At 43.4% G+C, this 25,726-nt stretch overlaps 1 protein-coding gene across 1 annotated transcript; it reads right to left on the bottom strand.

Moving 5' to 3' along the window:
* Positions 1–25,726, bottom strand: pa2g4b (proliferation-associated 2G4, b). The gene is made up of 13 exons (XM_060937429.1): positions 25,550–25,726; positions 16,119–16,247; positions 15,911–16,016; positions 15,603–15,672; positions 15,376–15,468; positions 8,204–8,267; positions 7,199–7,277; positions 6,988–7,066; positions 6,757–6,890; positions 4,418–4,512; positions 4,062–4,189; positions 3,875–3,928; positions 1–786 (listed from the first exon to the last, which is right to left on the bottom strand). Exons 1-13 carry the CDS (start codon positions 25,635–25,637, stop codon positions 721–723), a joined length of 1,185 nt encoding a protein of 394 aa, XP_060793412.1. The 5' UTR covers positions 25,638–25,726; the 3' UTR covers positions 1–720.

The raw sequence follows: 25,726 nt of genomic DNA, 5'->3' as shown, positions 1-25,726 counted from the left end.
TATTTGGCCAAGGTCATTTATTCTTTTGGAAGTTATAAAAGAATGGCAGGATTGTTTAGCTCTTAGGACCAGACACACAGTTCAGCTGTAAGAATCACACAGCAGCTTTGGAGAATCCTATGTCTGGGAAAAATACAAAATAAAATCAATGATAGTGTTCTAGTGTTAACACTAGACATCACCACATTCCAGCTTGTAACACTTCCATCACTGCTGAAGCAGAGATCATATCCAAGTTTGAGCAGCTACACGTCTACACACAATCTACAACAGACCATAATCACAAAAAGCTAAAGCTTTTAAACAGGAGTCTCCGGTTTGGAAGAATAACCGGCACACTGGAGTAATGTTATCTTCACTGGTGCCACCACTTTAGTTTTATTTTCTGAGATTGGTTTTACAAATGACAGTTTAATAAGAAAAAATATGATGATGATGATGATGAGAGGCAACCCCACTCAACATGTGCCCCTGTATATAAAGGCAGTCAGTTGGCATGTAGCACTTCCCCATCTGTAACCTCCTGTAGAGAAGCCAGTGTTGTTAAAGTCACCAGACTACACGAGCTGTGGGGAAACTGATGTGTGGACATCGTAGCAGTCATACAGAGTTACAGGCTGATAGAAGGCTAGGCTGGAGGCTTCTCACTGGGGCATGTTGGGACTCTTCTATTCTCCGTTGGTCAGTATTATTGGCAGTAAGGGGCAGAGGAGGCTTCTTCTACTTGGCCGTCTCCGTCTCCACGTCCATCGGTTGTCCTGTGGCATTCTCTGCCGTCTTAGAGGCCTGAGATATGAGCAAGATAAGGATACAAGCAAAAAGAAAAAACAAAAAGGATGATTACATTTAACAACACTATACCATAATCCAAATCAAAACCTCATGAAAATGAGTGCGCTGAAAAAGTTTCTGCTTCAATTCACAATGTATCTGATCTTTCCATGGTTTTGTTGAATACTTGATAGGTCAATTACACTATTCTATGGTCTGTTATTTCTGTACACTAGACTATGGACCCAGTTCTGATCATAGACTCGGGAGAACCACGCCGAATCATATCAATCTGCAGAAAGAAGTCCGGTTACTCCATCAGAAAACACTGGATGATTTTTCTAATTAATTTTAACGTTGAGTTTGACGTGAATTATAACGCAAGGTAGGCTAATCTTAAGGCTACAGGATTAAGTTGCCATGGATGCAGTTCCAACTGGAGAAGAAACGGACTACTGTTTTAGTGGAAGCGATAAAATCCTTTTAAAATCTATATAATGTTAAATTATTGATTTATTTAGTAAATAGCCATGTAATAAACTGGATAATCTACAGCGAGTGGGTCTATTTCGCAATAATGACTGGCTCGCTGTACATTATCACTCAGTGCGTTTACATGCACATCCAAATCGAGCTACTGTCGGTAATCGAGCTAAGGGTCCCAGCAGGGGTGCCAGAGAAATCCAATCCTACATGCACACAAGGAAATCGAGCTATTGTGTGAGGTACATTGTGCACCCGAGCCACAGGTGGCGCTACACGCCCCATCGTGTTGGTACACTTCCGGTTGTCGTCATGAAGAAGAGGAGTGATTTCCACTTTACATTCACACCACATGTCATTGCCACCTGTTGGCTACAAACTGTCCTGCGCAGACCACTGTTTTGTAAGACAACTTATTTTGCACAATTGTACATTTTTCTAAAGTCCATTTTTTGCTTACAATTTAACTTATGTCTTAATAAACACACAAGTTCAATTGTTTTTGTTTTTTGTCTCCTTGTTCCTCCTGACCTCTTCTGCTGCTCGCTACTACTACTGTTGTCATGCTGACCGAGGCTGTTGTGTTTCCCGCTTGTGGTCTCGTCACTCGTCACTTCCGGAAGGGAAGTAAGTAGCTCGACTACATAGCTCGATAGGGTTACATGCACTAAGTAGCTCGGCTACAATCGCATAATCTAGGTCGCGTAGCTCGATTACGAGAAATCCAGTCCGTTTCGATTTCAGCCGAGCTAAGGTGTATCCATGGCATTTAGAACTTCGATTTCAGTCGAGCTATGGCAGAAATTCGATTTTCTCTATGTGCATGTAAACGCACTGTCTTACACAACAGCAAGGACAGTGGTGCGAGACAAATCACAGGTTTATATTAATGCGCTTGAAATATAATATTTCCACAGCAAACACGCCACACAATTTAAAGCTAATCGTAAATTGTTTAAAAAATAATAATGGAGAGAAGTATTTTGCCAATTGCAATAGTATTTTACTAACTGATTAGGTGGTTATTAGGCGACTAGACCTACTCATCAAATACAATATATCGTAAGTGTCCGTGATGCAAACTAATCTTCATACAGTGCTGGTTTTAAACTAGTTGAGCACTGACTAACACTTACTGGCCACTTTATTAGGAACACCCATCAACCTGCTGTTTTATGCCAATCCCTTGACAGCAGCACAATGTATCAAATCATGCAGATACAAATCAAGAGCTTCAGTTAATGTTCACTTCAAACATCAGAATGGGAAAAATTGTAATCTCAAAGTGTGACTTTCGGGGCGGCACGGTGGTGTAGTGGTTAGCACCATCGCCTCGCAGCAAGAAGGTCCTGGGTTCGAGCCCAGTGGGCGACGGGGACCTTTCTGTGCGGAGTCTGCATGTTCTCCCCGTGTCCGCGTGGGTTTCCTCCGGGTGCTCCGGTTTCCCCCACAGTCCAAAGACATGCAGGTTAGGTTAAATGGTGGCTCTAAATGGACCGTAGGTGTGAATGGTTGTTTGTCTCTACGTGTCAGCGCTGCGATGACCTGGCGACTTGTACAGGGTGTACCCCGCCTCTCGCCCACAGTCCGCTGGGACAGACTCCAGCTTGCCTGCGACCCTGCACAGGATAAGACCTGAGACCCTGTACACCAGACAGTTGCAGAGGATAGCTGGTTCCATTTTGGAAGATAGTTCTCACCCACTGTATAAGGAATTTCAGCTCCTTCCATCTGGTTACAGATACAAATTACCTGTCTGCAAGACAAAGCGTTTCAGAGGAAGTTTTGTTCCCTCTGCCATTAGAGAGATTAATAATATAACTTCTAAACATAGGCTGTAATAGCACAATTTATTTTATTTGTTTTATAATTTTTTTTTACATTTGTTTATATATTTAAGGATCTTATCAGTCTCATTTTATTACTTTTTTTTATATACAATGTGACATTATGTCACTCTAGGATGCGCTATTTTGGTATTGTCTAATGTTTACTGTTTTTAAACATTTCTGTAATATTTCAAATGTTTGTATGTTAAGTGTGTCCTTTGTTTTAAATGTTTTGTATGAGTGGAGATCACTTGGCTGCACACCAAATCTACCTTTGGGTACAAATAAAGTTATCTAATCTAATCTAATCTAATCTAATCTAATCTAATCTAATCTAATCTAATCTAATCTAAGCGGTTGCGGATAATGGATGGATAGAAGTGTGACTTTCTTTCACTGTGGCATGGGTGTTGGTGCCAGATGGACTGGTCTGAGTATTTCAGAAACTGCTGATCTCCTGGGGTTTTCACACACAACAGTCTCTAGAGTTTACACAGAATGGTGTGAAAAACAAAAAACATTGACTGAGCGACAGTTCTGTGGGTGGAAACAAACGCCTTGTTAATAAGAGAGGTCAGAGGAAAATGGCCACATTGGTTTGAACTGCCAGGAAGGAAATAGTAACTCTTAACAACTGTGGTGAGCAGAAAAGCATCTCAGCATGCAACAACAGAACTCAACATTGAGTTCCACTCCTGCAGCCAAGAACAGGAGTCTTAGAACCAAGAACAAGTTCCTGTTAAAGTGGCCGGTCAACCTGTGCACGTTTCTCAACAGCGAAAAGAACCAACCTTCTTTTTCTTCTTCTTTTGGGCCTTTCGGCTGACTGAGCTTTGCAACAAAGCCTGCACAAAGGGGAGGGAAAAAAAAAAGAGGCATCAATCAACCTAAAACACCAACCTGCTAAAGAGAATAGTGTTATTTGACACCAAAAGAAGACAGGACATAATCCAACTCTTTAGTTTCACCCCAGCATACCTTGAGTTCAGGATCCTGCACCTCATGCTCAGACTTGTAGTGCTCTGGCTCAAAGGGGCCGCTAGTGATTCTCAGGGGTCCGTTGGCCATCAGCATCACGGTGAATTTAAACTGTGCCACATACTCGCCTGGAGAGAGAAAAATGTGAGGAAATGACCAGAGTAAAAATGATTGTCATATCTTATGAAGAACATGGTCCAACATCCAAACTGCAATGGTCTCTGAACTAATCCTGCTCTATGTTTGTTTGATTTAGACTTCTCTGCACTGAGGGTTAATTACACGATGCTGCTGTAATCCAGGCAATGTGCGTTTTTGTGCGAATGTCAGTACAAAACCGAATCAGTGTCACTCACCTTCCTTCTCATGTAGGATGGTGAAAGGCTGCAGCAGCTCGTGTTTGGCACACTCCACAACACCCAGCCGAGCCTTGCTCTCATCCTCAAATGCCCTGAGAGACAGACAGACAGGCAGAAAGACAAACAGAGGAGTCACAGAACCAGGGGAGACAAATCATGAGTCCTGTGTAAGACAGTATGGATAAACTCGATTCGGTTGTACCATAGATAGCATGTCTTTTCAAAGAGGAGGACACTAGTTACAAATAAGGCAGATGCCCTTGCATAGTGCGCAGGGTTTTTTCTAGAAAAATCTAGTATGAGGGCGCTCACCATGGGGGGGGGGGGGGGGGGGGGGGGTGCCAGTTGTCCGTCCCCCCCTCCGCTGTGCGAAGCCTTTGAAAAATTGAGGCTACAATGGGACATTCTGAGGCTATCTGAGAGGGAAATTGTAACAAATTGTCTGTCAACGTTGAAAAAGAAAGAAGTAATCATCTTCTGCCCCGGACAGTCTTTGGCTTTCTTCCGTTTCGTGCTGCGGGATGACATCTTTAAATGCCCAAGTGTCAACAAAAACAACTCGCGAACTACTTCTATCAAAAGCTCCCGCGCCGGTGGGTGAAAGGTCATTCAGTGTCAAGAAATCTCGCTCTACAAGTCAGCTGACCTTGTATGTAACCCATGTCAAATCTCACGAGAGCAGCCGCGACAAGTAAACAACATGGCGCCTCAGTCTGGAAAACGCCAATTCGGATTGTTTTTGCACCGTCTGGCGGTGTATCTACTATGACTGGAATATTTTTGGAGTAATTATAACGTATGTGATGATCAGACACATTGTCACGTGGTGTTGCTGGGATGTTTTCACGGAGAAAAGATCGTTTTGAGAAAGATTGCATGTTGTGCAGTCGCATACAAGTGCATGGCCTAAGTGTGACTTGGGGTTCAATTGGCATTTCTGTAAGGGGGCGCACGCCGAGAGTAGGAGGGCACAGCGCCCCTGTTTCCCGGTTTAGACGAAAGCCTGGTGCGTGTTGATGAACCTTCACTAGGATATGATGTCGCAGTGTAGTGTAGCTGCCATTTGAACTTTATAGTGATATTTTTGAAGAGGACAGCATCAATAATCTTATTAGAGCAGATTAACTGGGTTGAGCCATTCACAGAAGAATGCAAGATGATGCAAAAGTAGGCTACGTTCACACTGCAGGCTGAAGTGACTCAAATCCGATCTTTTCGCCCATATGTGACCTGTATCCGATCTTTTATTGACAATATGAACGACACAGATCCGATTTTTTCAAATCCGACCCAGGCCGTTTGGATATGTGGTGCTAATTCCGATTCCTATCCGCTCTTTTCATATGCGACTTCAGTCTGAACCGCCAGGTCGCATTCATCCGACTTACACGTCATCAACAAGCCACAAACGTCACTATTCTGCGCTGAAGTAAGCGGCGGGTCTCTCAAAAAAGTTACAACAACATGGCGCATAATCACAGGCGCAGATAGAGGGTGGGACGAGTCATATTTAAATTCACCTCGTTCGGTCCCCCCTACTTATAGGGAGGAAAAAACGTCTATGCTGTCTTTCTTTGCATAAAGCAAACCTCACGGAAAAATCAAAAGACTAATTACCATTCGGTTTATTGAGGTGCACAGCAGTGTATACATATAGTTGCAACAACTCACATAAAACAAAACAAAGACTGATATTCGGTTGGTTGAGCTGCGCAGACTGCACAGGTTGCGAGCTCGAGCTTGGTTGCTATGGTTACTAACAACAAGTTTGACAGGCATGTTGGGGTTGGTTTGCTGGCAGCTTTGTCCCCCCCAGTTTTTTGTCCCCCCCCAGTTCAAAAAACGTATCTGCGCCCCTGCGCATGACATCAATGCGAGGGACGCTTCGGGCTGTGAAGGTTCTGAATCTTCTCAGTGGAAGGACGCAGAGGTTAGGGAGCTGATTTCCATTTGGGGGGACGCAGCTATTCAAGCTAGATTGGATGAGTCATACCGCAACCGGGCGGTTTTACTTCCGTAAACACTGGCCATGCTCACTGCGTGTGACGTCGTCGTATCCTGCAGTGCGCATGCGGAACACTTTTAGGTCGCTTTTCGTTCATACTGAGGATCACATACAAGTCGCATATATTTGTTAATGTGAACGACCTCACAAAAAAATCGGATTTCACAAAAAAATCGGAATTGAGCATTAAGCCTTGCAGTGTGAACGTAGCGGTAGTGTTCGAGCTTGAATTGGTCTCAATTTGACATGAAAGCAGAATAGCCACCAACTTGTCAGGACAAAGACAAGTATGCTTTAATGTGTGTGTGTGTGTGTGTGTGTGTGTGTGTACCTGAGAGTGAAAGGCATGGTGTCGTAGCGTTTCTCCACTTCGCTGAAAAATGCCCTTGAGGTCTTCATTTTCAACCCGTACTGCTTGCTCGGGTCTCGCTTGTAAACGGTGGTCCTCTGTCCTGAGTCTTTAGCCTAGATAAAGAGGAAAGCGTTTGAGTCTTAAGATCAAGTGCTGGAGAAAATGTTAGAGATGCTGGACTGTGAGATGAACTAACACACTCTCTCTGACCTTGCCCTCTCCTGTGCTGATCAGCACATCCACAGCATACACTTCATGCACCTCAAACTCAACTTTCTCATGATCCTTCCTGCACAGGGAGTAAAGATTTGAAATAAGTTATCCAGACCTTTTTTTGCTATACCGAGTAATACACCGTTTGACATTGTGCTTCAACAGACAGATTTAAGTAACATTCCCAAAAAAAGTGCAACCATGTCACCTTTGCTGGTCTGTAGGGTTCTGAATGATGGTCTTTTCTCCATCAATGATGTGCTGCTTCAGCTGATGGGACAACATTCCTTCAGACAACAGAGCGGTACTGATTATAATGGTAAATTAAACTCACACTTACCAAGGCAAAATGATGCTTAATAAAAATGACCATAAAATAAGACCTGAGACTAACACTATGTTCACACTGCAAGGCTTAATGCTCGATTCCGATTTTTTTGTGAAATCCGATTTTTTTGTGAGGTCGTTCACATTAACAAATATATGCGACTTGTATGTGATCCTCAGTATGAACGAAAAGCGACCTAAAAGTGTTCCGCATGTGCATTGCAGGATACGACGACGTCACACGCAGTGAGCATGGCCAGTGTTTACGGAAGTAACCTAAAGTTTCCTGTGTATGACAGTAGCCAGCATGGAGTACCTGGCGATGATGCAGTTGTTGTTGCGACGGAGCCAGAACATGCACAATAGCCTGATGTTAAGGAGGAGGTTGAGAAGGAAGAGGGCAAGGGTTTTGGCTCAGGCGTTCTGCGGGGTAGTGACTGCAACCTCCGTTCAAAGGAACGTGTGGGTGCGGAGTCGCATTGATGTCATGCGCCATGTTGTTGTAACTTTTTTTGAGAGACCCACCGCCTACTTCAGCGCAGAATAGTGACGTTTGTGGCTTGTTGATGATGTGTAAGTCGGATGAATGCGACCTGGCGGTTCAGACTGAAGTCGCATATGAAAAGATCAGATAGGAATCGGAATTAGGACCACATATCCAAACGGCCTGGGTCGGATTTGAAAAAATTGGATCTGTGTCGTTCATATTGTCAATAAAAGATCGGATACAGGTCACATATGGGCGAAAAAATCGGATTTGAGTCACTTCAGCCTGCAGTGTGAACGTAGTGTAATTTGCTTTGGACAGGACACAGACATACAGCGGTTAAATCAGTTTCTTCCTTCATGTAATAATGCATATTGAGCTCACTGGTGTGCATCTTACCCTCTATGGCTGTACATTTGAAGGATTCAGCGATCTTATTCCAGGCTTCGGTGACCTGAGTGTTCTGAAACAGGCACACAAGAAATAATATATCAGCATGATGGAGAAGGTGGAGATAATGGTGTGACAAAACATATACAAATGAGAAGAGAAGGCAGAAATGAAAGTAGGACTTTGTGTATCCAAATTACTTCAGAGAACAAATCCAAGGTCAATGTTGGTTGTTAGTGAAAACGACATCCACTGTTGAACAGGTCACAGACTGACCACTAACAACAAGACTGCAAGCAAACTGGACCCCTAAGGCCAAGACTGGAGACACACGTGCACACACACACACAAAAAAAAAACCACAACCCGGACCCCTATTGCTGACAAAAAGAACAAAACAAAACAAACAAACAAAAAAACGGACTCCTAAAGCCGAGACTGAGGACAAAAAGGGAAGGGAAAAAAAATGGAGAAAAAAAAAAACACAAAAAAACCCTGGATCCCTAATGCCAAAAGGGGTGTTCACATGGCAACTTTTACTCCGGTGTAGCACCGGGGCTTCCCCGGTAGAGCGTTCACACGGTACAAAGTTATACTGGTGTAGCCCCTGAAAGCTGCTTAAACCGGTGCAAATCTAACCCTGCTCGGGAGGTGGTTTAAGAAATTTACTCCGGAGTAAATGCTAGTTTGCGGGGCAGCACCGATATAAAATGGGACGTCTGAACGCTACAGGGGTAGACTCGCTACGCGTGAGGAGAGTTGATTACATACGGGCATTGCATAATTTGCATCCTGGTATTTTGCGCTTCCAAAATGGCGAATATCAACAACAACAGAACTGCGCGTCTTCCAGTGTTGCCAGATTGGGCGGTTTTAAGTGCATTTTGGCAGATTTGAACATATTTTGGGCTGGAAAACGTCAGCAGTATCTGGCAACACTGGTGTCTTCATCCACGTTGTTTTCCCGGCGCTTGGTGATGCCATGACAACCGGGAAAAGGAAGTACATTTTCACGCATGCGCATATTTCATTTCCGCATTATTACTATCGTATAGCACGGTCGCAAAAACTGCCGTGTGAACGCAAGTGGGGCTGCACCGGTGCTAACACGCTTCTCTCTAGTAAGCAGGTTTGTGACGTGTGAACGCTCCACAAAATTTACACCGGTGTAAGATATATCGCAACAAAATACATTGGTGCAGCATCGATGCAAATATGTGCCATGTGAACACCCCTAAAGATTCCTCAAATAACATGGCATATTTTGCCTACAATAAACACAGTGCACTTATTGAAATAGTTCAGTTTTGGGCTTCATACAGTCTAAGTGCACCGCAAGCTGGCCTAGTGGTTAGCGTGTCCACCTCTCAATCGGGAGATGGCAAGTTCTACTCATGGTCGGGTCATATGAAAGACCATCATTAAAATTGTACCTACTGCCGTCTGGCAAGGCACGCCGCAATATGGATGCGAGTGGGAAGTCAAACTCTCGCAGTTACCAGAGGACCAGCTCCCTACTGTGACCCTAGCTGTATAGGCGAGAGGCCGAGGGATACGGAAATGGAGATCGGCGCCGCCCAATGCGCCTTAAGAACCTGGTTAGTACTGTGACGGGAGACTGCCTGGGAAGACAAGGGCATGGCACAGGAAGGACTTTAGACTTAGACAGTCTAAGTGCTGATGATCTATAGCAGCGCTATTCAATAATAATTTCCAAAGGTCCAGCTGCATAAAACAGCAACCAGCATGACTGAACGGGAAAACAGGTACCTTTTACTGTTTATCCACTAGTAATTAGTTGAAAGAATGTTGAATTCTCTACTCAAAGCAAAGAGGGTAAATTAAACTAGAACTGTGAGTAAACTCATTATAGAATACCCCCCCCCGCAACAAAATTTGTCAACTGGAACTGTATGTGAATTTAAAAAAACGATACCCCTGCAACACCATGATTCAAATTCCTATTAGTCATTCATCTCAATAATATATGGGGTCTAAATCCATTTGGTACAATTTCATGGAATGGAACACCAGCCACATCACCAGATAATGACGTACGTAAGAAAATATGTATCTTTAAGACCTTGGTTCGGGATTATTTTTCTTCATGCTCTTCTTCAGGTGGTATACTGCAACTATGTAAAGTTTCATCAAACCGTTTAAGAGGAGTTGCGCTTACAAGACACATGGACAGACAGACAGATGGATGAACAGGATGATTCCTACACCCCCCCCCAACTTTGTATGCAGGGGGTATAATAATTATGACATCAAGAAAAGTATGTGAAAATTATTCCCCTTCTCAATGCCTTCAGGTAAGCTATTTACAGAAATGTATGTGCTGCAGAAGTGCAATGCACAATGGTTCCTTTAATCCTTTGGGGTTCAGAGCTTTGCTGGCGAAGCTCGACAGGTTTAGAATGAGTAGGTCATGTATTTAGATAAATATCTTTGTGAGTTTTTTTTTAATCATACAACCCCGATTGCAAAAAAGTTGGGACAAAGTACAAATTGTAAATAAAAACGGAATGCAATAATTTACAAATCTCAAAAACTGATATTGTATTCACAATAGAACATAGACAACATATCAAATGTCGAAAGTGAGACATTTTGAAATTTCATGCCAAATATTGGCTCATTTGAAATTTCATGACAGCAACACATCTCAAAAAAGTTGGGACAGGGGCAATAAGAGGCTGGAAAAGTTAAAGGTACAAAAAAGGAACAGCTGGAGGATCAAACTGCAACTCATTAGGACAATTGGCAATAGGTCATTAACATGACTGGGTATAAAAAGAGCATCTTGGAGTGGCAGCGGCTCTCAGAAGTAAAGATGGGAAGAGGATCACCAATCCCCCTAATTCTGCGCCGACAAATAGTGGAGCAATATCAGAAAGGAGTTCGACAGTGTAAAATTGCAAAGAGTTTGAACATATCATCATCTACAATGCATAATATCATCAAAAGATTCAGAGAATCTGGAAGAATCTCTGTGCGTAAGGGTCAAGGCCGGAAAACCATACTGGGTGCCCATGATCTTGGGGCCCTTAGACGGCACTGCATCACATACAGGCATGCTTCTGTATTGGAAATCACAAAATGGGCTCAGGAAGATTTCCAGAGAACATTATCTGTGAACACAATTCACCGTGCCATCTGCCGTTGCCAGCTAAAACTCTATAGTTCAAAGAAGAAGCCGTATCTAAACATGATCCAGAAGCGCAGACGTCTTCTCTGGGCCAAGGCTCATTTAAAATGGACTGTGGCAAAGTGGAAAACTGTTCTGTGGTCAGACGAATCAAAATTTGAAGTTCTTTATGGAAATCAGGGACGCCGTGTCATTCGGACTAAAGAGGAGAAGGACGACCCAAGTTGTTATCAGCGCTCAGTTCAGAAGCCTGCATCTCTGATAGTATGGGGTTGCATTAGTGCGTGTGGCATGGGCAGCTTACACATCTGGAAAGACACCATCAATGCTGAAAGGTATATCCAGGTTCTAGAGCAACATATGCTCCCATCCAGACGACATCTCTTTCAGGGAAGACCTTGCATTTTCCAACATGACAATGCCAAACCACATACTGCATCAATTACAGCATCATGGCTGCGTAGAAGAAGGGTCCGGGTACTGAACTGGCCAGCCTGCAGTCCAGATCTTTCACCCACAGAAAACATTTGGCGCATCATAAAACGGAGGATACGACAAAAAAGACCCAAGACAGTTGAGCAAATAGAATCCTACATTAGACAAGAATGGGTTAACATTCCTATCCCTAAACTTGAGCAACTTGTCTCCTCAGTCCCCAGACGTTTACAGACTGTTGTAAAGAGAAAAGGGGATGTCTCACAGTGGGAAACATGGCCTTGTCCCAACTTTTTTGAGATGTGGTGTTGTCATGAAATTTAAAATCACCTAATTGTTCTCTTTAAATGATACATTTTCTCAGTTTAAACATTTGATATGTCATCTATGTTCTATTCTGAATAAAATATGGAATTTTGAAACTTCCACATCATCGTTTTTATTTACAATTTGTACTTTGTCCCAACTTTTTTGGAATCGGGGTTGTACAAGCATGATAAACATATTGACAGAAACTTTATACTTTACACTTTCCTATGTGCCCACTGCCAAATAATATTACAGTTTTTAAATTACCTAAATTAGATGAAACAAAATTTGTCACCTTCCTCAGTCACAGCAGAGTCGGAGCGCCGAACGCCCATTTACACATTCATAAAAGACTGTTCACATGGTAACAGCATGATAATCACTTTCACTCTTTCGGTTGGTTTTTCTTTCACGGTGGGAACGCCCACTGAAAACAGCATACAATCTGTCAGACAGAGTTTAGGCTATTTGGAGGTAAAACTTGTTGCGAGATGGCACACGGATTTTCTGCGCTTCGGATGATTCAGCAGAGCAAATCAATTCAAGATTCAGGACAGCGTTTTGGTTCAATCTTGAGAACTGCGACACTGATGATGAATGGTGCCCTTTTCTTTTTTCCCCCAACTCGATCCAGCCAAAGATCAACTTGAGTAAGTGTAAATATTTCTTCGATTTATTATGAGCAGATCGGCTGAGATGCGTGCACTGTAGTGCATACACAAGAAAAGCGACTGAGCAATTTTTTCCAGAGTTAAAAGTATTTTCCTCAAAAATAGTTAATTTTGCTCTATTTTGAGTTTAGAGAGTAAAATTTGGAGTTGGAGCAAAATTATAGAGTAATAGAGTTGGTTGTGGCTCTGAACCAAGTAAAATAGCACAAGATTTAATTTCAAGACAGACTGAATAGAGTCAAATACCAAAATAAAGTCAAACACCAGATTAACGAAGCTGTTGTAAAAAGCAGTTTTAGAACCGTGTTGGAATGTGTGAAAAAACACTGCCTTACCCATTGGGACTCGACCTGATGGGATTAAGAGTTGGCAGTAGGAGGGGTTTTCACTCTTCTCATTGAATGAATGGAAAGTTTTTAAACTTCTCGTTGAATACCCCTCCCACTGCCAACCCTTTATCCCAAAATAACAGGACATAATTTTTTTTGATGGCCAGTTGATTGTCCAAATCAATGGAGCAGATTTAAGATTTTGCGCTTGATACATTCCTCAAACTGAACAGAATCACCTCAAGTGATCAAAACAGTTCATCACAATGGGTAAGGTCATGTTTTTTCACACATTCTAACACAGTTCTAAAAGTGCTTTTTACATCTTCATTTATCTGTTATTTTTTAAAGTACAATCATGACATACAGTGGGGCAAAAAAATATTTAGTCAGTCACCAATTGTGCAAGTTCTCCCACTTAAAAAGATGAGAAAGGCCTGTAATTTTCATCATAGGTACACTTCAACTATGAGAGACAAAATGAGAAAAAAAATCCAGAAAATCACACTGTCTGATTTTTAAAGAATTTATTTGTAAATTATGGTGGAAAATAAGTATTTGGTCAATAACAAAAGTTCATCTCAATACTTTGTTATATACCCTTTGTTGGCAATGACAGAGGTCAAACGTTTTCTGTAAGTCTTCACAAGGTTTTCACACACTGTTGCTGGTATTTTGGCCCATTCCTCCATGCAGATCTCCTCTACAGCAGTGATGTTTTGGGGCTGTTGCTGGGCAACATGGACTTTCAACTCCCTCCAAAGATTTTCTATGGGGTTGAGATCTGGAGACTGGCTAGGCCACTCCAGGACCTTGAAATGCTTCTTACGAAGCCACTCCTTCGCTGCCCGGGCGGTGTGTTTGGGATCATTGTCATGCTGAAAACCCCAGCCACGTTTCATCTTCAATGCCCTTGCTGATGGAAGGAGGTTTTCACTCAAAATCTCACGATACATGGCCCCATTCATTCTTTCCTTTACACGGATCAGTCGTCCTGGTCCCTTTGCAGAAAAACAGCCCCAAAGCATGATGTTTCCACCCCATGCTTCACAGTAGGTATGGTGTTCTTTGGATGCAACTCAGCATTCTTTCTCCTCCAAACACGACAAGTTGAGTTTTTACCAAAAAGTTCTATTTTGGTTTCATCTGACCATATGACATTCTCCCAATCCTCTTCTGGATCATCCAAATGCTCTCTAGCAAACTTCAGACGGGCCTGGACATGTACTGGCTTAAGCAGGGGGACACGTCTGGCACTGCAGGATTTGAGTCCCTGGCAGCGTAGTGTGTTACTGATGGTAGCCTTTGTTACTTTGGTCCCAGCTCTCTGCAGGTCATTCACTAGGTCCCCCCGTGTGGTTCTGGGATTTTTGCTAACTGTTCTTGTGATCATTTTGACCCCACAGGGTGAGATCTTGCGTGGAGCCCCAGATCGAGGGAGATTATCATTGGTCTTGTATGTCTTCCATTTTCTAATAATTGCTCCCACAGTTGATTTCTTCACACCAAGCTGCTTACCTATTGCAGATTCAGTCTTCCCAGCCTAGTGCAGGTCTACAATTTTGTTTCTGGTGTCCTTTGACAGCTCTTTGGTCTTGGCCATAGTGGAGTTTGGAGTGTGACTGTTTGAGGTTGTGGTCAGGTGTCTTTTACACTGATAACGAGTTCAAACAGGTGCCATTAATACAGGTAACGAGTGGAGGACAGAGGAGCCTCTTAAAGAAGAAGTTACAGGTCTGTGAGAGCCAGAAATCTTGCTTGTTTGTAGGTGACCAAATACTTATTTTACCGAGGAATTTACCAATTAATTCATTAAAAATCCTACAATGTGATTTCCTGGATTCTTTCCCCCCATTCTGTCTCTCATAGTTGAAGTGTACCTATGATGAAAATTACAGGCCTCTCTCATCTTTTTAAGTGGGAGAACTTGCACAATTGGTGGCTGACTAAATACTTTTTTGCCCCAATGTACATACTACATGGATATTATTGTAGCTGAACTTGTGCTGAATACAAAAAAGTCATACGACTTTGAAAATACTGCTTAGATTTGTTGATATTGACAAGAAAATCAGAGCATGCCAAGATCATTATAGTGCCAGAAAATACCCTCAGACTCCAGAGGGTTAAACTAAAGGTTCAATTGAAAAACTAAAGTGGAAGGACTACACTGAGTTTTTCACGCTTTAATAGGTTTTGTATAGTATTTTTGAGTGCTTGGGTCAATCCGCATCACCAATGGTCCAGCAGTTGACGTTCTCTGATGTATGGCATCAGTCCACTCACCTGGTTTCCAGGCTTAACAAGCCGCAGAGCTGCTTCAGCACACAGGTAGGCAGCTCTGATCACATCCGCCTTCTGGCCCGTTACTGGAGCATCCTGAGAGAAAAGCACAAAACAGTCACGACGAAACAGTCACTTGGGTTGAAATGAAACGAGATGCTTGTTTAAATCTATAGAAATGTGATTAATGCACTCGAGCGGCTTGCAGTAATAGGAATGAAGTGAGAAACCTTGGTTGCTCCAATCACAAGGCTGTGAGCTATGTTGGAGATGAAGCCATCCACATGAACTCCAAGATCACTGCAAAGACAGGGAAAAGACAAACACACACCCTTTACGGCAGGCAAATGCAACAAACACGCTTGTGACTCATGTTTTCAGGCATTTAAAACATCTTGAAGTAATATATACTCAAAGTTTTGGCATTTAATTACAGAGTCTCACAATTTCGCTAGTAGTGAAGTCCAGTCACGTAGATTCAATGCTAATCACCAGGTTAATTTTTTCAAGAGAAAAAAAAAAATATCCAAAGTTTTACATTTTAACCAAGTCACCATCCTGTAGTGTGTAGTCAGGATCGCTCTTCAGAGGAGAGAAGTGGCACACACAGTTGTTGACGGACACACAGGTGGGGAAGGCGATACCTGTTGGACACGCAACAACATCGCACCTTGAAAATCTTTCTCAAAATCTGTAAAACTTCTGAAAAGGCAGACTGAGCATGTGCAACATGCGAGCACCTTTACCTTTCTTGATCTCCTTCTCCTTTTTAAACACCTTGCTTGTCTCGGCAGTGATAAAGGCGTCTCCTTTCTCACACAAGCTGAGCACGGAGACTCCAGGCTTGGCTGCTTCTACGAGAGCCCGCAGAGCCACTGGAGGAGAGAAATCACAAACGCAGTTGCCCAAGTGTGTCAAGTCCGGAATGCCTTAATGCAGGGTTTCCCAAAGTGTGGTGCGCGCACCCCACTAGGGGGTGCACAAGATAAAAAATGTAATGGCGATTTTTAACTCCTCTTCTACGCCGTAACGGTTCTGCAGTAGTTTGTGGCTTCATTCATTCATTCATTCGCGATGCTCAACTGGTTGAATTCGGCAAAACTAAATGCGCCGCCACCACAAATCAGGGATGAAGAAGGAGAAACCCCAACAGATAGGGAGGAATCGGGGGCAATTGGTGAGGAGGAGAGAAGAGACGGAGACGGGATTGCAGCGGATTAATTGTTGTATCTCTTTAAAATGCATATGTTCATAATTATCATTGCTATTTTTACTGTTATTATATGTTAACTTTTTTGCAAATTAAATTCATTCTCAATTCATTTTCATAACCTTGTAATGACAGGGTTGTGTTGCTAGTGTTTTAAACACGGATGAAAATCATATATTTTCCCCATATCTGGCTGGTAGACTACATGCCTCGATGTGATCTCCCTTTGTAATGAATTTGCGCATTTACCGTGTTGCAACGTTTTAAAACTGTTACATTTCAATCAAATTCTATCTAATTCAAATACGAGAGCGCATAATATGTTAATGTGATTCGATGTTCTCATTCGAGCACGTGCTGCCTTTGTAAGAAAGCTTTGGTGGGTTTTTTTTTCCACTTTTGTGGTTTCCTGCAGGTGTGGCAAACGATTTTTGTTATCATTTTAGCACGATTAAAGATGCTGCCTTTATAAGAAAGCGTGTGTTTTTTGAAACTGGGGAACTGGGGGTGCGTCAACCTGGTTGGAGTATAGAAGGGGGTGCGCGGCCAAAAAAGTTTGGGAACCGCTGCCTTAATGGGTTCAAGCTGGTTTTCCTTCTCATACCAAACAAGGTAAATAGAATAACTAAGCTTTTTTTTTAAAAAAACAAAACAAAAGCCTTACAGTTCTGGCATCTGTTCTTCTAGGGTATGTTTTCGGTGTGGTTTGTTTGTCATAAGCAGGATTAAGCAAATTCTACCAACCTACTTTCTACGAAACTTGGTGGAAGGGTGGAGCATGGGCCAAGGAAGAACCCATTAGGCCTATATTGGCCCTTTTCCACTACCCTTTTTCAGCTCACTTCAGCCCGACACGGCTCGCGTTTTGACTACCTCAGAGCAGCACCACTCAGCTCGCTTCAGCCTTACTCAGCACCGAAAAACTCGCACGGTTTTGGAGTGGGGCTGAAGCGAGCCAAACCGAGCCGAGTGGGGCTAGGGGCGTGAGGAGACACTCCCCTGTGCACTGATTGGTGAGGAGGAGTGTCCTCACATGCCCACACATGCCCCGCGAGCACGCTGGGATCTGTAAACACCGTAAACCCGGAAGAAGAAGAATTACGAATTATGAGAATTTCTGAAGCCTTATGCGCCTCGCCTCATCTATACGCTCTTGCCAGTATCTGTTGGTGTTGTCGGTGACAACAAGCCACAGCACCAAGACCAGCAACACTAACGACTCCATGTCCTCCATGTTTATTGTTTACTATCCGGGTCGTGAGACTACCGCTTAAAAGGTCACTGATGTCACTGTTTGCGCCGCCTAAGACATCACGTGATGTCCACCCACTTTCGCTAACTCCACCCAATGTGTCCACCCACTTCCAGCCAGCATGGTTCAGCGCGGTTGTAGTCGAAATGCAACTCCAACAGCCCCACTCAGCTCGACTCAGCCCAACTCAGCACGGCACGGCTCAGCCCAACTCAGCCGCGTTGGTAGTGGAAAAGCGGCATATGTTGGCACGGATCCATGAATTTATTTTCACTTTTGCTAACATTGCAAGATTAGCCTTGGTGTAACAATGCTCGCTCAACAATGCCATACATCATAAAAACCATGGCAGTGAAGTTCAATCGTGACAAAACATAGCCAGTGAAGGAATACGATGATTCCATGTCACAGTCTACTCAGATGCACATGTAGGCACGTACTTGTAATAGTTTTGGAAATATATCCAGACATATAAAGTGGTTGCGGTTGCAGATGTGTGTATCATGAAAGAGAGTCGACTGTTGTCGTTGGCGCACATCTGCGCTTTCAGTGTCCTTGTAGTTTGTACTTTGGTTGGACAATGTGTGCTTAGTCTTTCTACTTTTAATTTCTCCTCCAAATGATAACAGAGTAAACAATCCACCTTATTACCAAATAAGGTAGCCATCAGAATTCTGATTCTATGATGATCCATGAGAGGATACTCCCTATTCAGGGTTCTCGCCAGCGCTTTATATGGTTGCGGCCCGCTACGCTAAAATTTCAGACCGCAACGGTAATTTCCCCCCGCTACGCTAAATTTTTAATATAGCGTAACGGTTGTTTTCAGTTGTTCATCACCATCGCCAAAAGTTTTTTTTTTCCTGCGCACTTGAGCAGTTTTCAAGGTGTCAAAATCAGCCTACGTTTGTTAGGAAACCCATGCCTGGAAATCAGTTCCGAGAGAGAGAGAGAGAGAGAGAGAGATCCTGGCGATAACTTTCTCTTGAGCTGGACTTCGGTGAATGACAATGGATGACGGACCCCCTCGCAAAAAAAGAGACATTCGCTCTTTCTTCACAGTTAGAAATGTAAGTGCACCACTTCTACAGGTTTTCCATCACGCTTGAAAACTTAACCCAAAGCCCTCTGATGAATGAAAACGTCTACTTTGTAAGCAGGTTTAGCAATATGACAGGGCGCACGTATCGGATGATTAGCGCTAATTTACTGGATCCCACTGTGGCTAACATTAACACACTGGTAATCTGCCTGCATGCCATCCATCGTTATATTTCTATAAGGAGACAGGCACAAGAGAGGTTGGAGGAGATGAAGGAAAGGACATAGGAGGCAGAGGAAAGGAGGTAGCAGATAAACGGGCAGAGGATGGAGGTAGGCCTAGTGGGGGAGAGCCCGCTGTTGGAGATAGAGGAGGAGATGGAGGAAGACGAGCAGAGGCTGGAAATTCACAGGTGAGAATGAGGTTAATGATATGATTTTAGTCATGGGATTCAGCTCCAATGTGCCAAACGTGATCGCCCTTGTGGCTTTAAATCAGAGAATTAACAGTGGTTACAATCAAAGTTACTCCCGTGGTGTTAACAGAAGACGGCGAACCAAAACAGGAGAAAATCGGGCATCGACCCGTTGTGGAAACAAGAATTTCCCTGGATGGAAGTGTCGTCGGATGGAACCGGTATGTTAAAGTTTATTTTATAAACCTGAATGGCTAGGAGGAGATGGCTAGGAGGAGGAATGGCTAGGAGGAGATTAAATGTCATTTAATAGTTTTAGATTATATATTAATTATTTATTAAGGGGGCTGGGTGTATGTTATGCCTGAATGAAAATGCAATTTGTTTTTTTTTTATTTTTATGTGCTCAGGCATTTCTTAATTTCTTAATACAATAAAACATTCATTATCTCTTTGGTTGTGTCTGAGTTTACATATCTTTTGACAACACCCTTTGTAGTTCAGTGAAATACAACAGTAGGTAACACATTGCCAAGATCCAAAGATGTAACAATTTTCCATCAAGGATATACAACATAAAAAATGCAATTTATCCCCTCCAGGAACGTCAAATATGGCCAATTTTGGGCATGATTTTTCAAAATCTCCGCACCATCCCCCCGCTCGGTCGCTACGCTCCCTCGCCATAACCCATTACGCTAAAAAAAAATCCTGGTGAGAACCCTGCTATTAGTCAGACAAAACTGAAGAAGCCTTTCGGATGAGAGGTGAAACGTTTTCAAGAATCTTCAAGCAAGTCCAGTTGCTCTCTTCTACCAACCACAGGTTACTATGTACCTGGATGACTGAGAATCTTCACAGACATGTTTCTACGCACTTTGGGATGAGATCCCTTCGACTGGCGCGGGAGTATGAGAGGACTTCCAGAAAACTGGCAGACATCTTAGCCAGAGAGGATCGTTCATTTTTGTCAACCTGGAACGACCATCACTGAACAGAGGTGGGTGTCTGGGACGTCTTTTATCGGCCACCTACAATGCAGCCATCAGAATTCTGATTCTATGATGATCCATGAGAGGATAAATACCTGATACTCCCTATTAATCAGATACCCCTTTTCCAGCAAATCAGTTCCAGGGCTGGTTCGGGGCCAGTGCTGGTGCTGGTTCACAACTCGTTCAACTTGCGAGCCAGCTGAGAACCAGTTTGCTTTTCCATAGCTCGCGGTGCTAAGGGAAGCCACGTCATTACGTCGCTGTATACGTCAGTTATGTCGCTACGTTTGCATAAACCTTGGCGCGAATATCGAAGCAAAAACAACACGGAAGAAGCAGCAGCAGCAACAACAACAATAATAATAATAATGGCTGACTTCGCGTTTGTACAGCTGCTGCTTCTCGTCGCTTAAAAATGGTAATCTTTCGCGGTCTTGTTATTGTTGTTGGTCTTAACAACTCCGCCCCCCGCTGACGTAAGCGGTTCTTTCCTCTGGCCCAGCAGAGAGTTGGTGCTAGCCTGGAACCGGTTTTTCTGGCCCCAGAGCCAGTTCTTTGTCAGTGGAAACAGAAAACCCGGTTCCAAACTAAGCACTGGCCCCGAACCAGCCCTGGAACTGCTTTGGTGGAAAAGGGGCAAGACAGAACTGAGGAAGCCTTTCGGATGAGAGGTGAAACGTTTTCAAGAATCTTCAAGCAAGTCCAGTTGCTCTCTTCTACCAACCACAGATTACTATGTACCTGGATGACTGAGAATCTTCACAGACAAATCCACCTTATTCATGTTTATTACAACCGTCACTGATAGTATCGATCTGCATGTATTGATCTACGGTCTGGGCTAGAAAGAAATCAGCTCCAGCTGCACATCTTCATACCCTTCTCACTGTTGCATTTGATTCCACGCGCACAGAAAGAAAACAATCCATTTTAAGACATTTAATATTATGGTGCCAAATGTGAACCTTTATCTTGATGTCTTTTTGTCTGACACAGTTGGCTTGGCTCTAATAGACCAGCTGCTGCCTCGGAATCAGATGCATATTATACATACATACATACATTTATACATACATACATACATTTATTCATAAAAGAAGTCTTAAAAGAAATATCACTAAAGGGAGCTTTAGAGTGTGAGTACAAAAGCGGAATCAAGTGCAAGATGAGTGCAGTAGAGAGGAGGGGAGGTGTAAAGTCTAAGGCTACATCCACACGACAATGGCAATGAGATTTTTTTTTTTAAATATCGCGTCCACATGGGCAACGGATCAGTAAAATTTCAGGTTCATATGGCAACGCAACACTTGCTGAAAACGATGCAATACACATGCCACACCTCTACGTGCGCTGTAAGACGGTCCCATCGGAGACACCAGAACAATAGAAGTAGTAGACGCATGCGCATAAACCCCTTCTTCTGTAGCATTAGCCACATAAAGTTTTGATTATTAATCAGTAGCGTAAAACGAAAGACGCGGAAAGAGGAATGAACGGGGGTAGATGGAAGCCGGTACGCCAACATTCTGATATCCTCCAGAATTCTTTAATGGTCCGGAATAAATTGAATGCTACATGTATTGTCGGACTTAAACCAACATCTGAAGAGGTGAGATCGCTCCTTTTTTCCCCTATTTTTGCTGGCGGGATTGTTTTTGTTTTTGGAAAGCGTACGGGCGGTGCGCGGTTTGGTACTGCTTCCGCAGTGTTTGGACTAAAGACTCTGCCCTAAGGGCTATTCTCTCACTCTCTCACTTTGCACCATTACACAATAAATATTCACAGTGAAAATATTTTGTAAGCGCGTTTCATGAACCAAGTTATAGGATTTGTTGACAACTCGCATCGAGTTTGTTACACTTCTACCCGGCGTGAAGCACTGACAGTCATGTGGTTGTGACGTCATCGTAAACAAATTCGTTCTACTCATCCAGACGACTTCGCAATGGCGCCGTTGCCAGATTTTTCCACTCTGGAACCCGTTCTCAAAAGATTTCGTTTTGGGGCACCCAAAATGCCGGTGCCGTGTGGACGCCAGGCCGAAACGATAAACAATTTTATCAGATTCACCTGAATCCGTTGCCGCGTGGACAGGGCCTAAGTGCAGGACAGGAGGTGTTCTCTGAAGAGCTGAGTCTTCAAGGGTTTCTTGAAGACAGACAGAGACGCCCCTGCTCTGGTAGCGCTCGGTAGATCATTCCACCAACGTGGGACGACACATGAAAAGAGTCTGGATTGTCTTGTGCGCAGTGTTGGAACTGCTAAACGGCGTTCTTTTGATATCCGGAGTTGAGAAAGAGTAACCTTAGCCTTTATTAGAGCACTCAAGTAAATAGGTGCAGACCCAGTAAGCACTTTTTAGGCTAGCATTAGTGATTTGAATTTGATACATGCAGCCAGGGGTAACCAATGTAATTCAATTAGCAGAGGGGTCACATGTAGCCTGGGAAATCCCATGCTGCTTTGCACAATCGTTCCGATTTGAAAAGACAGCATGGAAACTATGGTCTAAAGGCTCGCCTGAGTTAGGGAGCCAATCAGAGAGTGGGGAGGGGTGGAAAGACGGTGACGCGTACTACTCGACAAACGGAAGCTTGTAGTTTATTTGGGACTGTTTACGGATCACATTTAACATGGCGGCGAGCAATACGAACCAAACTTTCGATCAAGCTTTAGACACTGTTCTGAATAGTTTAGAGCGAAAGTTTGTTTTAAAAAAAGAACAGCGTTTGGCGTTACAGTCTTTCTTCGCCTCTTCGTCGCTCTAACTACGTCATCGGGTACAGCTGCCATGATTGGCCATGGGCTACGTATACGCCAAATGACAGACATTCGCAACGTCCAATAAACGCCCGTTGACAATCGTAAACCACACCTCCCCTACGAGAAATTCAATAGGCGGATTCCAGACCATATTTCACTTGTGATATGGTCTGGTGTTAACCAGACTAGGGCTACATCCACACGACAACGAGATGTTATTTAAAAATATATCGCGTTCAAATGGGCAACGATCAGTAAAATATCAGGTCCATATGGCAACGCAACGTTTGCTGAAAACGATGCAATACACGTGCCACACCTCTAGGGGCGCTGTAAGACGGTCCCTTCGGAGACACCAGAACAACAGAAGTAGTAAGGACGCATGCGCATAAACTATTATGCGCGAGACTTCATATTAGCCACAAAGTCAGGAAAATCTGTTCGTAAAATTACATTATAATGACCAAAGACAATGAAAAGTATTTTTCCAGTCTCACCTGTGAAAGGTAATCCCATGTGATCTCGTTTGGACGGCAAACCTGTTGGTACAGTTAAACGCAGCTAATCTTTATTCTCCGCTTTGACCTATCCAATATGGCGGCGAGGATGACGTATGATTCTACGCGGAAGGCGGCGTCTTTAATGGTCCGGAATAAATTGAATGCTACACGTTGATGGATTAATTTGTTGTTTCTCACCTGTGAAAGGTAATCCCATGTGATCTCGTTTGGACGGTAAACCTGTTGGTACAGTTAAACGCAGCACATGAATCTTTATTCTCCGCTTTGACCTATCCAATATGGCGGCGAGGATGACGTATGATTCTACGCGGAAGGCGGCGTTTTTAATGGTCCGGAATAAATTGAATGCTACACGTTGATGGATTAATTTGTTGTTTCTCACCTGTGAAAGGTAATCCCATGTGATCTCGTTTGGACGGTAAACCTGTTGGTACAGTTAAACGCAGCACATGAATCTTTATTCTCCGCTTTGACCTATCCAATATGGCGGCGAGGATGACGTATGATTCTACGTGGAAGGCGGCGTTTTTAATGGTCCGGAATAAATTGAATGCTACACGTTGATGGATTAATTTGCTCTTCTACGCCCTTTTTGAGGAATGTATTGTAGGACTTAAACCATCATCTGAAGAGGTGAGATCGCTCCTTTTTTTCCCTGTTTTTGCTGGCGGGATTGACTCTGCCCTAAGGGCAGAGTCTCTCTCCCTCACTTTGCACCATTACACAATAAATATTCACAGTGAAAATATTTTGTAAGCGCGTTTCATGAACCAAGTTATAGGATTTGTTGACAACTCGCATCAAGTTCGTTACACTTCGACCCGGCGTGAAGCACTCACAGTCATGTGGTTGTGACGTCATCGTAAACAAATCCGTTCTACTCATCCAGACGACTTCACAACGGCAACGTTGCCAGATCTTTCCACTCTGGAACCCGTTCTCAAAAAGATTGCGTTTTGGGCACCCAAAACACCGGTGCCATTTGGACGCCAGGCCTAAACGATAAGCAATTGTATCGGAGTCACCTGAATCCGTTGCCGTGTGGACAGGGCCTAGGTCACATGTGCCCTTTTGGGCTGATTGAAGACCAGGCGCGCCGCTGCATTCTGGATTCTGGCTTCACTACACAGGCTGGGAGGCCTGTTAGACGGGCATTGCAGTAGTCAAGGTGGGAGATGACCATTGTCTGCACCAGCAGTTGGGCGGCCTGTTGGGTTAAATATGGTCTAATCTTCCTTATATTAAATAATGCAAAGCGGCAAGACCGGGCTACAGAGGCAACATGATCTTTGAAGGTCAGCTGATCATCAATCATGACACCCAAGTTCCTTGCTCCTTTAGTAAGGATGCATATTATAAGAAAGCACGTGTTCAACATGGAAGCTGTCAAGCTCAAGTAGAGAGAGTGGAGAAGGCAGAAATCTCAACAAAGTTTTGTGTATATATATATATATATATATATATATATATATATATATATATAATAGCTATTTAAGTAAGTGGAGTAAGTTATTAAAATTACAGTTATGTTATGTAGGCCTACTGAGAAGTGTAACACGATAATAGCAAGGGACTGCACACAGAAGGCTCCATGTGGTGCAAAAGACATGATCCCTACCCTGTGTAGTGCACTTGACTGAAGAGTATAGGGTGAATTTGAGATTTAGCTCACAGCCCAAATCACTCTGACATCTCTAATGGCAGCACTTTCTCTCTCACGGTATAAGCGTGTTGTTATCAAATCAAACATTTTGTAATAACAGAGTAATAATATTTTTTCTCCTGCGACACAAAGACGCCAAATCAGGCGAAGAAGCCTTTACCTCATACCCTATGTAGCACACTAGTATAGGGATGACTGAATCATTTGGGATTCAGCCAGACACACTGTGAAGCAGGCGGGAAGCTAAGTTACACCGGGACTTCTTTCCCTTTTTCGCCTACAAGACTCATTTTCAAGCCCTTTCAGCCCCACTTACTGTTCGCAATGTCAGCGCCCATTTTGTATTTAGTGACGACCAGGTCGTCTGCGATGGTCTGCTCTTGCTGGTCGTCGTCTCCTGACATTTTCTTTCACTCACACGATAGATAACACAGCGAAGAACTTTTCCCCCCTCAGTTGGAACCGTAACCACGCTTGGTCTACATATCCAAGA

This window comes from Neoarius graeffei, chromosome 13, assembly GCF_027579695.1.
Source record: "Neoarius graeffei isolate fNeoGra1 chromosome 13, fNeoGra1.pri, whole genome shotgun sequence".
Classification (NCBI taxonomy): domain Eukaryota; kingdom Metazoa; phylum Chordata; class Actinopteri; order Siluriformes; family Ariidae; genus Neoarius; species Neoarius graeffei.
Note: the sequence above shows the minus strand (reverse complement) of the source record. Positions and strands in the feature narration are given on the sequence as shown.

Excerpts from the sequence above, each read along its gene's own strand:
- pa2g4b (XM_060937429.1), bottom strand. The coding sequence starts at position 25,637 with ATGTCAGGAGACGACGACCAGCAAGAGCAGACCATCGCAGACGACCTG. Across the intron at positions 15,673-15,910 it reads GATGGTGACTTGGTTAAAAT|TGATCTTGGAGTTCATGTGG; the intron begins GTAAAACTTTGG and ends CTGTCTTTGCAG. Across the intron at positions 7,278-8,203 it reads CAAATGTACAGCCATAGAGG|GAATGTTGTCCCATCAGCTG; the intron begins GTAAGATGCACA and ends TGTTGTCTGAAG.